This window comes from Anguilla anguilla, chromosome 4 (genome assembly GCF_013347855.1).
Source record: "Anguilla anguilla isolate fAngAng1 chromosome 4, fAngAng1.pri, whole genome shotgun sequence".
NCBI lineage: Eukaryota > Metazoa > Chordata > Actinopteri > Anguilliformes > Anguillidae > Anguilla > Anguilla anguilla.
The window spans coordinates 34,667,053-34,685,080 of NC_049204.1; the positions used below are offsets into that span (position 1 = coordinate 34,667,053).

Consider the following 18,028-nt stretch of genomic DNA (forward strand, 5'->3'; position numbering starts at 1 on the left):
CACCGGTGGCCCCCCTTTCCTAAAATCCTTTATGCCCCTCGCTTTCCCAACGCAGTGCTGGGACGAGCCAGACCTCTGCAGTTCCACAAAACGTCAGAACCACACAGTGTAACGGGCCCATTTCCAACCAGGCATGAGAGCTGTAATGATAAACTACGAATCTTTTCCTTGGCTCCACAACAAAGAACGTTTTATTGTCGTTCATACTCCTGTCAACACACACGCCTCCCACGGGTCCAGACAATACACAGGACTGGTTGGTCAGCAATGATCTATTGTTGGAGATATGGTTAAAAATAAATAAATAAATCACTGAGTGATTAAAATGCTGTCTGTCATTACTGTTATAGCTCATTATACTAATTGTGGCATAAACTCCTTCATTAACTGGAACTGGAATGACTTTTAGGATTTTATGGTTCTTATTATTGTAGGTCTAGTCATCATTCCTGGTGGAAAACAACCTTAACAGATTCTCATTTGAGCTTAATGAAGAATCCCCATTACACAGACAAATGCAATGGTGCCCCTCATCTTCCAGTCAGATTCACCTCAACAGGTTCAAAGCCTCACCTTTAGGAAGGACTGCCAAAAGATGAACATCTATATCCTTGGTGCTCTTGGTCAAATCGCCCTTTTCTTCAAAAGGAAATTCTTTCTGAAAGCTTGGGGAAAAAAAAAAAAAAAACGTTGAACGTATTAGTTCAAAAACCAGTCTGATAAAACAGAACAGCCACGTAAGTCTTAACCACTGCAGAGAACCAGAGCCCCACAACCTTTCAGGTGCACCTCAGAAGCAGTCTGTCAATGGAGTTCCTTTAAAGGTGTTCCAAGTATTGGAATTAACTGTATAACTTGATAAATTTAACATCAATTTTGATTGGCAGCTCAAAATTTGATTATAAATTCACTCACTTTGCCTCAAGACAACACGAAGTAACAGCTCAATGATCCTCATGCTCCTGATTTAAATTGTGACGTGAGAAAGCACTAGTTGTCCCTGCTAATGACTTCTCTCATGGGTATGGCAAAAGCTTTCAGCACATAATGTCTAATTGTTTTGCATAATTCAACAATAATAATACAGATCTAGATTGAAGTCCTGTCTGAAGCTTGATGGAGCCTTCTCATTCTGCTTGTAGACATACTAGGATGACCTAGGCTTCTATACTGCTGAACACAATGCAATGGATTATCAGGACGAAATGGTATTTGGGCAGGAATCGGTGCTCCTGTGTGAAGGAGCATTAGGGCAAGCGCTACCTCCTCTAGCCGATTGCACAATATCAGTTCTCCTCCTGTACAGGGGGCTCATTTCCTGTGCATGATACTTTGTTTCTGGGTGCACAACAACACTACCCCTCCATTACAGAGGGGTCTCTAGGTGCACGAAACAGACTCTCCTGCAGTTACATGTGCAGCACAGCATATCTGCATAAAAGTAACCCTTTCCTGCAGCCTGGTGTAAAACACTCCACTTCCTGTATGAAAGACACAGTTTCCTGTGTTTGGGTGTACAAGGCTACCCTTCCTGTAAAAAGGTATTTGTTTCCTGTTGCTTAATGGACAATACTGCAGCTCCTGAACAGAGAGAGCTTCTTTTTTCCTGCAACTCGATGCACTATCCAACATCAGCATCCAGAACATCTGGGAGAACAACCTAATAATAATCTGCATTGGGCAGAATCAGACTACAAAAATCAGTGCAACTACACATAAAATAACGGCATCAATATTTATAAAGCTGCATTTAGTTTCCAACAAAGGGTGCCTGATAATATTTGGATTTAACTTGTCACCACCACAAAAGCTCCCAATCAAACAAGAATTTCAGCTTTGATCATTTAAATTTATGGGCAAGTACAGAACCGTGATTTAAAACAGAACTAAGAAGCTTTTCAAATGTCTTCACCATGAAAAACTGGCAGACCAATTCAACAACTGAAAATGTCTGCAGTGGTTTAAACACTAAATCAAATCTCTTACCTTAAAGCTCTCTTCTGCAACAGTCCTGAAGTGCCAAGTTTGATTGGAGCTTCACTTCCAATGCCTATAAAAGGAACAAAACATTTTAATCACGTTTATTGCACTTTAACAGCAGACCAGAGGGTGTGCAATCAATCCGCATAACGTGGGCCGCATTCAATCACAGCTTTTAATGAACAAGCCCGCCAAGACCAAGATCTCAAATGGAGCAGGAAATTTCTCCTGGGATTCCTCTGGCAGAAACTATGGCAAAAAAACGTACTAATCAAAACCAGTTACATTAAGTTAAATTCATCTTTAAAAACCCAACTGTGCTTTTGTTGAACCGTGCTGAGTGAGGAGATCCCTTTAGGCCCAACTGGAAAAAAAAAAAACACAGGGATGTCACTGTGACTAATGAAGTAGAGGATGAAGCAGCACAAAGAGGATACAGTCCACTCAGATCGCAACTATCACTCCACACCGCGTCCATCAGCAAACAGGACGAGGGGCCTGTCGCCATAAGGGAAAGTAACGGCTCACTGCCGTATGGGTTTCATTTAATGTCATCTCATCAAAATCAAAATGGACGCTTTAAAATTCAGCTGCACCTCACAGGGTGGCGAGGCAAGAACAGCAGTGCTGAAATAGCAGGTCTTTCAAATGGTGCACACTCTGCATTATGAGAGCACAGGCCAAGGAAATTTGGTTCAGTGACGCAATCAAAACGACCCCAAAAAAACACCAAGACCAAGAACAAATCCCTGATCAATTGAAGCGCACTCCCAGCTAACAAAATGTTCTCACAATGTTACTGGAATGTTCTGTCAATGTTATAACTGCAACGTTGTGAGAATGTTTTGTGTTAGCTGGGCTGAAACCTAAAGATGGACTGTCCATCAGTCAGAGAATTTTCAACTTTCAATAAAGGGTATAAAAATGACTTACAAAAACAAAATACACATTTCTATCTCCCTTAAAGCTTCACAGCAAAAAACTGCCGTTAAAAAAAAGTATGAGTTTCTCAATCTTTCCTACTAGGTTTAAGATGAGCCAGGGCATACAAATCATCTCCACACAAGAAGGGTCAAGGCTGACTCCTCTACCTGGCAGTCATCAGCATGCAAGGGGAAGGCAGTTTGTTAAAGAAAAGTCCTTAAACCCACCTGCTCTACACGCACTGTTCAAACACTACAAGCGGGTGGCAGCTGCACCACAGTGCATAACGTACAGGGAAGATCTTCAAATGTTTGTAGGCAAATTGTTTCAGAGACTATCCAGCTTAAATGCTTATATATGTAAGACCTTAGCAGTCCCTGAAATCCACAGGTATGCCTACAAAGCAAACGTATTAAGTTCCTTCAGCCATAAGGCTCCTAAACCACTGACAATGTGTTTCTCCATTAATGTACTGCACTGACAATTGATTTTGGCAAAAGAGCACTTTATGGTAATTTAAGTGCATTCAGAAGTACCTTTAGGGCATTTCATTCTAATTCTACTTTAAGTCTCAGGTGGCCTTGTCAAAGCAGTTTTGGCAGGCCACAGTAATCATGTTTATATCCTGTATGTGCCACTCATTGTCTTCAGTCTCTATGTTTTGAACGCATGTGCTGATCCCACAAAAGGAATTTCCATGAAAACGAACAGAAAGCAGACCTTTACCCGACGGTAAAACACCGTGAGAAAGCTGCAGCAGGAACCGCGGGACCTTCTGGTTCACAGTGGAGTGCTGAGCAGCAGGGCAAAGCATGTGTTTCCACTTGGCGAGAGGCGCCGTGGTTCGGGTCATCGCTGGAGGGTGACCCCACAAACGGACACGCCCTCCCGAGGTGCCCAAACTTTTCATTTCAAACCCTGTTATTCTTCATTAAGGATGTTTTGAGACTGACGTTGAAATCGGCTCATTTGAAAACACCAGATGAAAGAAAAAATGTATTCGGAGAGGGGGGGGAAAAAAAACAAAGCCCAGATCATATTTTGGTGTGAGGATTATTATCACAGCTGTATGGAATATCGTAGGAAAACACAGTTCACCCCGATGAAATCCTCTCACGTCTCAGCAATGGGGGAGGGAAAGAGACTTTTCTCATTTCGTAAAGATGAGGATTCCCGCCACAGCGCTTTCTGCTCTTTCCTGCCCAACAGCATAATAAGTAGCCTAATTTTAGAGAAGCAGGCCTACTGTAACACGTATATCTGATACACCATCCATCAAATCTGCATGTGAAAAGCGATTAAAGCAAGAGTTATGCTTTATTCCCCCTCTTGCACAACTGTTTGCCAGTTTCAGAAACAGCCAAATTCTTAATGCTGTGAGAGGAACTGCAAGACAAATCTACATGGAAGATGTAATATGAAGATGAAGACTCAAAATGAAGGTCAAAGAGAATGGCAGCACAAGGTGCACACTTCCATAACTCCCACAGGAAGAAGATGCGATAGCCAGTCGCTCAGTTGCTCACTCTTGTGCAGCACAGAAGAACACAGTAAACAGCATACAGTACTAGCTTTGTCTGACAGTCCACAGCACTGCTGAAGCACGTGCTCAAGTACAGACAAGCTAGCCTGTGTAGGTCAGCAGCAGGCCCACAATGCGCAGCAAGAAATCACAGATCGTTACAGCACTATTCAAAGCACGCAATGTTGCCAACAGTTCGGCTGGAATGTCAACGGGCCTACTACACTTATTAATATACAGGCCTCCCAACCTTGGCCTGGAAAACCACAGGATCGGGTGGCTTTTGCCATCACTCAGCGCTAATTTCACCTCATCTGGTTTCTTCATCTGAACTGGTGGTTGATTTTATAGGAAGACAAAAATGAGACCCCCTGTCTCTCGATTAACAGGATGCAGAACGTACTTGGGCACTGGCGAAAAAAACAATGAATTCAACTGCCTAGAACCCAACCTACAGATTATTTCACCCATATTTCACAATTCTGACCAAAACAAGGAATGCATGGGACTTCTAAAGGAATTGCTTACAGCAGAGGACATTTTAGGGGTTCTGTTGTACCGAGAGAGCATCAGTCAATCAGTGCTATCCCTTCGTGTTTTAAAAACAACTAAATACAACTGAATAACCACATAAGGTACTTTTGTTTTGATGTGACACTGCTATAAAATGAACCCTAGTATGAAAGGCTGTCAGTATTCATGCACCCTCCCAAAGAAAAAAAAAAAAAGCCAGAAATCAGCACATTTAAGTTAAACAGGATTACCCCCAAAGAAAGAGGATTAGGGGAAGCCTGATGGGCAACGTGTCCGTCTCTTAAGTTAGGTACTGTACAACTCAATTCACCACACAGACAGAAGCATACAGGGATCTACTTCTCTGTCGGGTGGCTGAGACCAGAAAAGCTCAGAAAGCTCATATCCCAGCAAAGCTAAAGCCCCCCCCCCCCAAAAAAAAGGATAAAATAAAAAAAAATGGCACAGACAGGCAGACAAGGTGAAATGTAGCCAGTTAAAGCTGTCATGACTCCACAGTCAGAGAATATTGAGAAGCCTTCCAAGGCCAAATACTTTCCCTCTTACCACTGAACCAAACTCATCAATTTTAATGACAAGCTTTGAAGTAATTTCAGATGTGAAGACGCCAGACCTCTTGGCGACGTAGACGTGTCACCAGAGGCCTTTCAGCCCGTGAGAACTGGAGGTGCGGGATTATCTACATCACGGTGACCAACTGTAGCAGCTAGACGATGCAGCAACCGGACAACGATCGAGCGCTTCCTGCCAACTCCATCGCGCTGGAGGGACGCTACGAGTCCAAGGACCGTCTTCGCTGATGCGTACACAACGGAACGGCACCTGTTGCGGATTCCCAGCCAGTTAAGACGTCCGAGACAAACTACGCAGCACGGCAAGTTACAAAAGATTAGGCTCCGAACAAAACAAAACGCAAACATACGAGCCCCCCCCCCCCCAATGGATTTTCACATGCGGACCCGGCGCAAAGCAGATGCTTGGTAAATAGAACACCTCCCTCTCTCCATCACCCCCCCCCTCACTCCCTCTCTCACTCTCTCCTCCCTTCCCTCTGCGTGGGTACCGAGATCTCAGCTCTGCCACTGTCCTTGGATTCTCTGTCTGCAGCGCAAGGACACAGAAAAAAATCCTTTCGCCGGTCAAGCTATCTATCCCCCCTTATCCCACTATCTATCCCCCCAGCCATTACTCACCTTGCCCGCAGCACTTGACATGGCTCAGGTAATTGGTGATCCAGGGGTTCCGGTACATTTTTGCAGAGTGAGGAGAAAGGGACGGAGAGAAAGAGCGAGGGAGAGAAGAGGAGAGGAGCGTGCAGTGGAGAGAGTCAGCAGCAGGGTGGCTGGCAGCGGCCGATCGGCGATGTGCGGCGACGCAGACGGACGCAGACGTGAGCAGACGCAGCCCCCCCGGGGGCCCCGGACGGAGAGCTCTGCGCTGGGCAGAGCGGCAGCTCTTCGGCGCTCGGAGGCGGAACGACGGCGGCCCGGCGGCGGACTGGAGCGATCACGCTGCACCTGGTCTCCGTCTGCAAGCTCCGCGCATCGCCGCGGGACTGCGGGGGCTAAAGCGGCTCAGCTCAGACACCCCCCCCCCCCTCCCCACGGCCCTCCTCTAATCAGATTACAGGCAGAAATTAGGCCCGGTGCAAAGCGCTGGCACAGGTCGAGCGCCGAGGCGCTAACAGAGCTGCGCTAACGGCCGGGAGGTCCCAGAGCACGCAGAGGAGAGCGCGGCGGCGTTGCCCTCGCACAGGTGACACAGCTCCAGAGCCTCTCAAGCAAAGCCGCAGACCTCTAAAGAGGGAAGAGCACACTCCTTTCCAACGGGCGAGGAATTCCACTCATTTTTAGCAGCAAGAGAGAGACGAGCGCAAGTAATATCTCCGGATAGGAAGAGAGATAGAGAGAGGGGGGAGTGAGAGGTAAGAGAGAGAGGGATAGGGAGAGGGGGGGGGGAGAGAGAGTAAGAGAGAACGCGAAATCAGCTGCGAGCCAGCCAGAAGACCCGCTCTGACTAATCGCATCATTATGCTAAATAGTCCGGCCTTCCCCGGAGAAGCCAAAAAGGAATACCGCTAAAAAACGGAAACTTGATTTACAGTATTTTCAGCGAAGCTCTTTCCTTCGCCCTCGCTCTCTCAAACACTCTCCACGCTCTTACGAACACAGACACAAGACTCCACAAAGAAGTCTGAAAAAAAGAAAAAAAGATCCCTGCGAGCAGCAAGATATTCCAGTTTTTAAACCTGCAGCATAATTTCTCATAAGAATTGCATCATGATCAGGATCTGCCTAAACTTGCAAAGATCTAAAAAAAAAATAAATAAATAAAAAAAAAATTCCATGCTGAATAAACAAACACTATCATGTTCCTTTTGCACAGAGCTGGGCTTGTTCAGACTGTAATGACATTTTCTGCACTGTGACCACATTGCCACCACACTTCTATATTCCTGCAGGAAAGCCATTATGACTTGCAAAAGGAGAACTGAGACGGAGGATCATATTGCATATTGTACAATCCTTTATGATAAGTAAACACGGGTGCCTTCCAAAACTATATCGATATAAAATACATATTTTAATGAAGCTTTAGCCAAATTATGAAGCAACTATATACAAGCTCCACTGTTTTGCCTTTTACCAAGTGATCTAAAAATATCTAAAAAATAATTTATCTGATGCTAAACGAATAACAGCTTTAATGCAAAAACTGACACTGTACAATTCACCACAGAGGCCCAATGCAAGCAGAAGTTGTGCAATCTGCACCCAGTTATGTGAAAAGGGGGTCAGCAGATGCCTTCTGGAATGATTAGAAGTGACAGGCTTGGAAGCTCTTGTGTTGTGACCTCATCTGGGGGCCCAGAAACCGAACAACCACAGTGAACGAGAGCAGTAGAGTCCGCACTGAACCCTCAGCGACAGAGCCCGGTTTCACCTGAGAACACAAACCATGCTGGACTGGACTGCAGGCACATGTCTTTGAAAAAAAAAGAGACGTGAAAAAAACAAAGCCTTTGAGTACAATGGAAAGGGTGAACAAACCCCCTTCCTTGCCCCCCTCCCCCATTCAACCATTTCTCTTTCTTACACCATTAAAGGGGTTGCGATTTTAATCCAAAACCTGAACAAACAGACTAACGTGTTCTGACCAAATAAAGCAGCAAAAAGCAAGATCTGCTAATGCATATTTTGAAACATTTTTGATGGCATGCAGAGAAGAGTGAGGCAGTCTTGCAAGTTTGTGAGATTGCATAAGCTAGTTACATCACTGATCCGCTGTCCATAAACTGCTACAAAAAATGGTCAGAGGCCGGCCAGCACCATCATGACAAATCCTGACCAGCGAACTCTCTCACCATGGCAACTGTTGCCCGGGCACACAAACGCTCAGAACACAGAGACAGAACAAGTTGAATTTGTAAGGTGTAAAGATCCCGCTGATCTCTTCTCTTGAGCCACCTTGATCCTCCAATAAAATGTAGCCAGCTATATAAATCGCTGCACTTCAATAACAAAAACAATACAGTTTTAAAAGGCCAGTGTGTTTTATTTATTTGCTGCCTTTTTTCCTTTTTGCCATGGTGGTTGCAGCAACTAATTACATTTTTTTGAAATCCCTAACAATGTCAGCAGTGTTACTCAAACCTGCTGCTACTCAACCAAAAAAAAAATCTATCACCACTTTGACCTTTATTTAACCTCATTTTATGTTTATAGACTTCATTGCATATCTCAAACAAAAATCTAAACAGACATATGGCAAGGGTGGCATGCACAACATTTTTTCTGCTCATCCCTATTTGTCTACTGCCCCAAGTGGCAGGATGTTGCAACACATGAAATGTTTGCACCTGATTCCAATGTCCAGATGTTATTTCTGTGCCCCAGTATTGTGTCTAAATTAATCTTTATCTTTCAAGCAACCCTAGGGGGTTGGGCAGCGGCAGTTAAGAGAGGCTGAAAACCATCCTAACGGGAACGCGGTGTTGAGTCTTTCAAGTGAACACGGAATGGCTGTTTCTGTTTGGCATTACACCACTGTACCATACAAAGGCCTTGGTGCAAATGAACGCTGAAGATTGCAGCAGCCCTCTTCTCTGTCATTGAAAACAAACAGCACACTGTAACAGACGTTCCAACACAAGCTGTTTCTAATGCCTCTCAGCCACTTCTGTCTGGGAAAACGCTCATGGTATTCCTCTGTGCAGGAACACAGAGACGGTTGAGATTAGGAATGGAATTTTCTAGAACTGTCCCCTTATAAATAACCTTCCCTGACAATTACAACCAGGCAGACAAGTCTCAACAGTGGCTGACTAAATTTTCACTCTCTAAAGTCACTTGTTGCCGTGCGTTTCTGCTACCGTTTCAGAGTAATGAGAATCATTAGACACAGCTGTAGGGGGAGGTTTTCATTTTCCCATAATCCCACCATTTAAAAAGGACTGAAGCCAAAAAGGTGTCAAAGTCTCATTACATACCACTGACACAAGGACAAAACCTGCCCTGCAAAAAGGAATTAGAGAAGATCAAGTCCTAATTAAAACAAAGGTCAGAGCAAACATGTTGGAATCCTCAGCACAACCTCTCCAAAAATAAACTATTTGTATAAATGTTAGGTAAACTATCAATTCCAGTACATTAAAAAACAAAATCAATCATTTCCTTGGACTAACATTATGGCCAGAGCTCAACAAAATGGCAAACGGGTCCCCTTTCATCTAACCTTTGAAACTGTGTTTAATTCATAACAACCCACATTTGTGGCAGTGCCAGCAAAGCCACTCAGGAGTCCTGAAAACTACAGACGTTTACTAAAAGCCAAAGCTGCTCGAACGTGTTTAATACAAATTAATATTAAAAAAATGAGGAAAGGTATACAAAACACTCTCTGCGTATGGACGGACGTTTAGGTGTGAATCTATCGGATTGGACAGCGCTGACGCTCGTCACTCGGAACGTACCAGGTGCAGAAGCCAAGCCCACGCCTGTCAGGCCAGAGAGGTCAAGTCCAGGGTGGCACCCACCCTCACCATTATGCGCTCAAATAAAACCAACAGAAAAACAACAGAGAACCTTTCAGTTCGCCTTGCTGGCGGGCTGTAGATATGCAAAAAGCATGCAACCGGATCTCTGCTCAGTATCTCAGCACAGCGACTTTTGAAAAGCAGCTACACCACTATGTTTGAAAAGACAGATGTGTTTTCACAATGACACGCAGGTATTGTTTTGTCTCCAGTGATATCTAAGGATAAAGCTTATCTGCGTACACAAGCTATAAAAAAGAAATTATGTCACCAAGAAATGCCACCATCAGCACGTATTGAACCCCGGAACAATAGCTGCATGTTCTAAAATGAATAATTTCAAAAAATTTGTTTTAAATAATAATAATTGTGATCACTTATTATGTAGCAGCAATACTCTTACTACTGCTACCAATAATAATAAAAACATCATTCTTTCTTTGATTGGCACAACTTTATCCAAGGTGACTTTGAAGAATCTCCCTTTATACAGACTTGGGAATGACACCTGCAACCTTACAGCTTCAAGCACAGTTTCTAAAGCACTACGTCACACAGTTTGGAAAATCATTTTGGGGGCAAAAAAAAATCCTCTGCAGGTTTCCTTCAGCTGTCTGCGGAAGCGAGACTCTCGCAAAAAGATCAGATTTACAGCATCCTGGAGAAAAGAAATTCATCTTTCTGGAAATTTAACGGCATACCGGGCCAAAGGATCTGACTGAGGCATCTCAACACACATGGAGGACCACTTTCACCCTCCAACCCCCACTGGGGACTGAATTTATGGGAGAGGGACGAAAGAAAGCCGCTGCTAGCCTTGATTGAAGCATGGAAAAGCCTATAGTAAGTAACGCTGCCCATTCACTAGACACCCACATGCCTCAGATGCAAGTTCAGACAGATTAAGCCCCTCCCCCAGATGACATACTTCCCCAAAGGGACATGACACATACTCTCATACTCTGTAAACAGAAAAACACATACACGTGTGCCCGTTGCAGATGGACACAAACTCTAAAAGAGACAGGCAAGCACACATTAATGCCAAAATAAAAGCACCAACATGCATATTCAAAGTACAGTTGCAAACAATCTCTTTAACAGACAGACATGCACTTTGCCAGCAGACAAAATCCCTCTCCCTCTCACAGACACAGACAGGCTCACACACATAGGCACACACGCACAGAAACACCTGTCCTGTTGACACAGACAGGTCAACTCCTGTTGACACAGAGACAGGGCTAGTGCCCCACCAGGGAGCAGATAGTCAGGCTCTGTCCCCACTCGCCTCGCCCAGCGCCCTCGCCAAATAAGGCCATGTGTGAATCGAGCAGCTGTCCAACGGGTCACCCGGTTTCTACCGCCACGCGCTGGCACGGCGTGCGCTCGCCCCCTCAGACGCACTTTTTGGCAAGGCCTCGAGGCGCATACATTACCCTTGTCAGTGGCTCTGAAAGGCAGCCGTGTCAGTCCTCCTCCAGGCCCTCGTAAATACGAGGCTTCAAAAGAGCCATTCCGTTATGCGGACCGGTTCTTTTCAGAAACGCTCCCGCAAATAGGTCAGACGAGATAACCCCCCCCGCCCCCGCAGCAGACCCCTCGGCCTGGACCCAAAATAAATCCCGATAAGGGTCCCACTCAGCAGGCCACTTTCAAAGGAATGCGATCTTAAGGTAAAGGGGGGACCGTCTGCAGACTTGTGAGCCCGTCCTTCCGACAAAGTTTTTAAAACACGAGGAGGTACAGTACACATCATTTGTGGGAGTGAGATCCCATCTACTGGGGAAAGCTCACTCAAAGCCATCATTGTAAGAGACAGATGTACTCCACGTGGCTTTGACCATATACAAACATAGCAGGAGCATATACTGTAAAAGACCATGTGAATGGTCAGACTTACTTTACCGTGATTACAGAAAAAGACCTACAAAAAATGTATGTAAAAATGGATGAAAACCTAGACTACATCCTACAAGAGTGTCTCATTTTATCAGGATCTAAATATGCTACCATTTAATTATTTTATTTTTTTATGTTGCTTGTCTGAAATCAATAGATATAAAAGAAATGCTGTAAAATACAACCAACCTAACATGAATAAGAGAAGCCCCTTAGTCCAGCCTTATTACTTATTATAAAATTACACACAATTTAATAATCTATGTCCCAGTACTTCGGAACCAATAAATTCTACAGACCAGTTACTTTAGGTCTATGTTCTAACCATTGCGTTATCTAGTTGCTTTAAGGTAAACAAACTACCAACAACTACCCTGTTCCAGTACTTCGGACACAGGTCGAGGATTCCAGTTTTTTTAGGAATACTATTTTGCAAGTTACAACAGTGCCACACTCTGTCGGGCACGATCCAGTTACTCTTAATTCCAGTGCTTCGGAATTAAAACTCCTACTGCCAGTATGACATGATGGTGAAAACAAACAAAACTGTCCCACTCCTTAAAACTCCTTTTTAGGTTTTTTTAAACGAGGGGGTTCCCTAAAATACAAACCAGCAGCATGAAAGAAGAAACACTTATCTTAGTGTCCCCGGTTTTTTTTTTTTTTGGGAATTCCTCGCTGGGTGGCTCGCCAGTTGTAAGGAAAAAAAGGACGTCTCTCGAACTTGATGAAAAGATACAAAGTTTATTTCCAATACCGGCAGTGACAAAGCGCACAAATGACTCTTAGGATTCAGCAGAGTCCGACTGAACCACAAACCTTTCCGGTGGCTGCTTCTTATTTGCATTCCAAGCTTTGATCAGGAGTGCTGAATACACATACTAGGAAGGATGTAGTCAGTTTTGTGACACCTATCAATTAGGCCGTAGTGTATTGGCCGTCCAGCTGTGATTGAATTAGCACATCTGCTAACTCGGGTGGTTCCCAATCTCTCACTCCCAGTCGCTATTCTACCATTGTACCAACTGTATTGTAATAATGATAAGATCAAGGGAATGTGTGGCCAGCAGACATATTGGCATCAGGGAAAGATTTCTTACAATATTATGTGCTAACAAACATAGGGAGTGGTTATATGGCTCAGTGACCAAACAAATTTATTAAGAATGGACAATGTCAGGACACAGCAGTATGATGTAAGCAGCCAAGCCTCTGCTTTGTGTTGTGTAGCCTGGATACAGAATGGAGTTCATGTCATAATTTTAAAGTTTCCATTAAAGTCTTATAAATAAGGATCAATAAGGATCAAGAGTGGCTCTCACACACATATTTCAGTAATGAGGAACAAATGCAACTGGTCATGTTGTTTGTAGGCTCCAGATGGTTCCACGGTGCTAAGTGCAGATACAGTAGCAAGAGCACAGTGAATGCAATGCATTGTGGGGTGTGTACGCACACAGGAATATCCCACTCTGTCCCACACAGCCTTGCAAGACCCAAAGGAACAAGCTAGATCTGCATCCAACTGGCTCAGTGAAAAGTATGTGTTCTCTACACAAATTCCGTAGCAGTTGAATTTTATAGATACAATTCATTTTGATAATAAGTCAACGTTGTTATGACAGAGTACAGTTTTAACAAGCATTACCGTGTCACAGGCTCCATCAGGTACAGTACAGTTCAACGTCCAAAAATATTACTTTGGACTATCAAGACAAAAAAATGTATTCCAAGTAGTCATTAGAGTGCATTAACCCAAAAAAAAAAAAAAACTCCCCCAAAGACACAAGGAGCAACAAGGCAGCAAATCAAAATTTTCAGGACCTTATTTGCCCTCTCTCATCTAATGTAAACACAGGACACAAGATTGAGTGTAAAGCTTTTAAGTAAACAGAATGTTACACCTGTTTCATTGGCACTACATTCACAGTGCTGTTTCCACATCCCTAAGCTCACCTCCTCTCTCGCTGGGACTGTTTGTGTTTGTTTAGCGAGAACCTAGGTAGCCATGAGGAAACTGGAAGCTCCCTCTGATTAGACTCCATATCTCCGTCCCTCTGAAAAGGCCTCTTCTCAGTGCGCACATGCATACAGGCTAAGCCGGAGATTGAGCTGTGCTGGCCTGGCCCAACAACTCAGATCCAAAGGACACAAACGGAAACAATAACACACCCTTCTGTGAGGCCGATGCATCTGGGGAAGCCATTTTCCTGGGGTCGCATGTTCAGCTGAGCAACTGGGCTCGACCACCTGCTGGACCAGAAGCTCAGCCTTTCCAAAGGCAGCTCTCTATTCAGGCATGAGACTGTCACAAGCCACAGCTTTTCAACTGCAGGAAGATGACGGAACTTGGGTATAACAAGCCAAGAGGGATCTCTAAAGGACAACACACAGAAAAACGCAAGCATGCACGCACGCACACACAGGATTCCAATGCGACACACAATTAATCTCTCTCATAACGACTCAAAATAAGCACAGATTGATCACAACCTTAAATTGAAATTATGATAGACTGACACTCCCTTTCTGAAGAGCGCTGTATCAATCAACATTTGACTCGACGGATTGATTGAGTGACTGAAGGCATAACCTCCAATGTGTCAGATTCAGCAAAGAGAGCTGGGTTCACCATACTGAGGCCAATGGTGGCTCATGTCCTACTCCTGTACAACGCATGATGAAGGAAGTATCTAGAAGTGAGGAAAACAAGGAAAATTATGAAAAAGACCAGACACAGATAAGCATAAGCGTGTGTGCACATATACACACAAAGATACCATGTTGGCATGTGCCCAGCTAGGTAAATGCAGCCTTTGAAACTATCCTGCTCAATTATTGTGAAACGATCCTTGCACTCCACACATCCTCCTGCTGGTGGAGAAGAAGCTATTGAATGCCTTCAGTCAAAAGAGACATGACACGCTCATTCCAGAAGAGAACGAAAATTCCCCATAAGTCAAAACAGCAGTTTTGGAAGCCTCATATTTCTCACCATTATCATCATGGGCCATGGAAGCTCTACAGTATTAGCAGATAAGGACTCTCACACCATTCCCATGACTAGTAGGCCTAGGCAAGCAAAATAAATTAATTAATTAAGATTGAACCAATCGGTCCACTCCAACAGACAGTCCTAATACATCAAGTGCCAGTAAACAAGTTTCACTGAATAAAGAATATCTAATGCAAAACATTATAGAGCAGAGCACCATTTCAACATTTAGACCTCAAACAAAAGGCCTGCACCAATTTGACACAATAAAGCCCATTCTTAACTCTGAGCTAGGACATTTTAAAGAAATTAAATGTTTTGTAAAGCTGCAACCAGCCCAGAAAATCCTAGACAAAGACATTCATTCTGCTGTTAATTTGCTCCATACACCCAAAGGCAAAGAGAAAAAAGGTTGTCTGTTACGCAGAGACCAAAGGTGAATGAGCCCAAGGAATACTGGTTGACAAGCTTGGGCTGTCAATGGAAAACATCTATGCAGGCTACATGCTTCTTTCAATTTTGATCCCCTTTCACATTGTAAAATATGTTTGCATTTATATTTTTCCTTTTTATAATGATTCATTATGACTTCAATACTGTGATCAAGGCAACAACTGTGTCCTCAACTAACAAGCCATGGCTAATTATGCATTATAAATAACTCTCAAACATTATATAGGCACATTTGGACCATATCATATCTCATGTTCCAGTGTACAATATCACACATTTAACATTAGTTACAAAGAAGCTAGCCAACTACTTCAGCAACATCATTAAGGTCAGTTCTGATATTGTGTAATATTCATAACTAGTATTACAAAGTTGCTTTGAAGAAATAATGTTAGAAAACATGGAGAGGCAAACTTGGGTGTACCGCCATGACCAGTAATATAGAAACACTGCCATGACCATTAAAGTTACACTTCAAATAATGATACATTTTCCTCACCTAACCCTTTTTAGAAGAATTAGGCGACTGCACGTGAAACTTATTCCCTCAATAAATTGTATAAACTTTTTTTCTGGGGGAAGATTCTGGACCATAATAGCCTGAAACGCTAAGGTGACAGTGTGCCACAAGCACCATGTACTCTCTCATGCTCAGGCTTAGTCATGAGACCCCCACCCCCACTCTCCCATCACAAGAGCAGTCCTTGCTCTGGAATTCTGCCATTTTGGGCTTACACACAAATCCACAAAAGCAAATCCAAACGACAAACAAGCCAAGCCCAGTCACCTACTGCGTGTGTCACCTCCCAGTCAACAGGTTTCCAAGAGGCAGTTGGCAGAGGCCACCACACACCTCAGTCAGAACCCCCCTGCCCCCCTCAGGTCACGCCCCTGCAAGCCCCGTGCTCTGACAGCTGGAGGATCAGCAACCCGGCTTGGCCTACCCCTCAGACCAGGCTTTATTAGGACAAAGCAACAGAGGCCCGCAGAGACACAGGAGTTCTGGCCTGCCCAGCACAAGTTCACTCCTGGTCAAAAGTGGCTTGGCATCCGGAAGGTTCCAGCTTCGACGATTCCCCATCCCCCACACCAATGTGCTGGACCCTTTGGCAAAAGATTCCATCTCATTTAGATGATTACAAAGGGGAAAAGCAGCACAAAGAGCACGGCGGTTACGTTCCTCACGGTGATGAGCAGATGGCCGAGCGTGACCGTTGATTTAGCTGAAAACAATGCTCACTGATGAGACGCAACAAAACGTTTTCAACCGAGTTACACACCCCTCATTCATCAGTGGACCACTCCGAAAGAGGACGTGCCAAATGAGCAATGTGGATTTGGGTGAAGCAATCACAATAATGCCATATAAACAGGAGCTCATAAACATCTATTTACAATGCTCACATTGTGTGTTATAATTCTTTTTTGTAATTGCACTGAAACTTAGAAAAAAATTCTATATGATAACAGCAATGAGCTGAACCCGAGGTTCACAAATACTGGAATACTATTTTTTTAGATACCCGAGTCCTGATAGAAACTGTATGTACTGTATGACTATTTATTTTTACTTGCATTCAAAATATATCCTTTTCACTGAATGGTCTTGATATGAATTTACACTCGACTCAAGCAGAGCCTGAAAACAGTCATGAAAAGTCTTTTTAAACAAAAATAAAAGTAAAAGCAAGAAAAAGTTTCCACATGACATCACACTCATCCCACAAGACCACACGGTACTAATGTGGTTATGTCAAGCCAAGACCTAATGTATTTTTTCTCCTATTGAGCATACATGATATATCACCATCCATATTAACCACCATCCACATTAATATAAGGCTAAATGACACATGCGGACAAGACTAATCAAGACTCATAATTATGCTGCAACCCAAGGAAGAGGATTACACCCCAGAGAGGCTATCTGTGTCTGAAAGCAGGATGTCAGCATTGACCTTTCAGTTTATGTTTGGTGAAATGTTTACAGGCTCCCGTGGGACCTGATTCTTCACAACAATCATCTGAAGACATGAGGGCAAAGCTCCAGTATGCCTGCTTGTCTTTCGGTCTAACTCAATCATTCACATGCATGCATATATGTGCAGTATCACTCACAAACACGTACGCAGACACGCATATAGACAAAATCCTCGACCACACTCCACTTCCATGTATTTCTTGCATTTCTTCACATTGCGAACAGCTTGCAGAATTCTGAAACAGCGGAGCTCACTTTTTCCATCTCCACGCCCACAGAAAATAAACACACATGCCGCGGAGCTGGGAAAGGCAACAGGGAATCGGTGTGATGAGGCCGTGCCTTTCACCATTCCTCAAGTGCAGAATAAATCAGGCGCGGATGCTCCTGCTCAGGGCATGTGTGTCGACACGGCGGATGGCTGCTTCAGGAATTACACACACACACACCCTAACACAAATATTACCATTCCCACAGAGCCTTCATGAGCTGTCCAAGCTTCATTTTTCAGCACTGAAACAACATCATCTCAGCTTAACACATGAACCAAGCAGATGGACAGATGGACAGACGGATGGACAGAGGGCGGGAAACGGGGCAGTGTGAAAAAACATATTTGAAACTACTAATATTTGAAAAATAACTTCAAATACTCCCACAAAAAAAAAGTACATGCAGGTCTCTGGTACAGTATAAAGCTTG

The 18,028-nt window shown here is 43.9% G+C and overlaps 1 protein-coding gene across 2 annotated transcripts in view; it reads right to left on the reverse strand.

The window, feature by feature from the left end:
• The window catches only part of svila (supervillin a), a 100,018-nt gene that overhangs the window by 55,515 nt on the left and 26,475 nt on the right, over positions 1-18,028 (reverse strand). The window contains exons 1-3 of one of the 2 annotated variants that reach the window (XM_035413405.1): positions 6,154-6,514; positions 1,987-2,050; positions 574-665 (exon numbers count right to left, since the gene is read on the reverse strand). In XM_035413405.1, the coding sequence (XP_035269296.1) occupies positions 574-665; positions 1,987-2,050; positions 6,154-6,211 (214 nt within the window). In that variant the 5' untranslated portion in view covers positions 6,212-6,514. Of the gene's footprint in view, positions 1-573; positions 666-1,986; positions 2,051-6,153; positions 6,515-18,028 lie in introns of those variants that run through there. The other variant, XM_035413406.1, reaches the window with a different exon arrangement.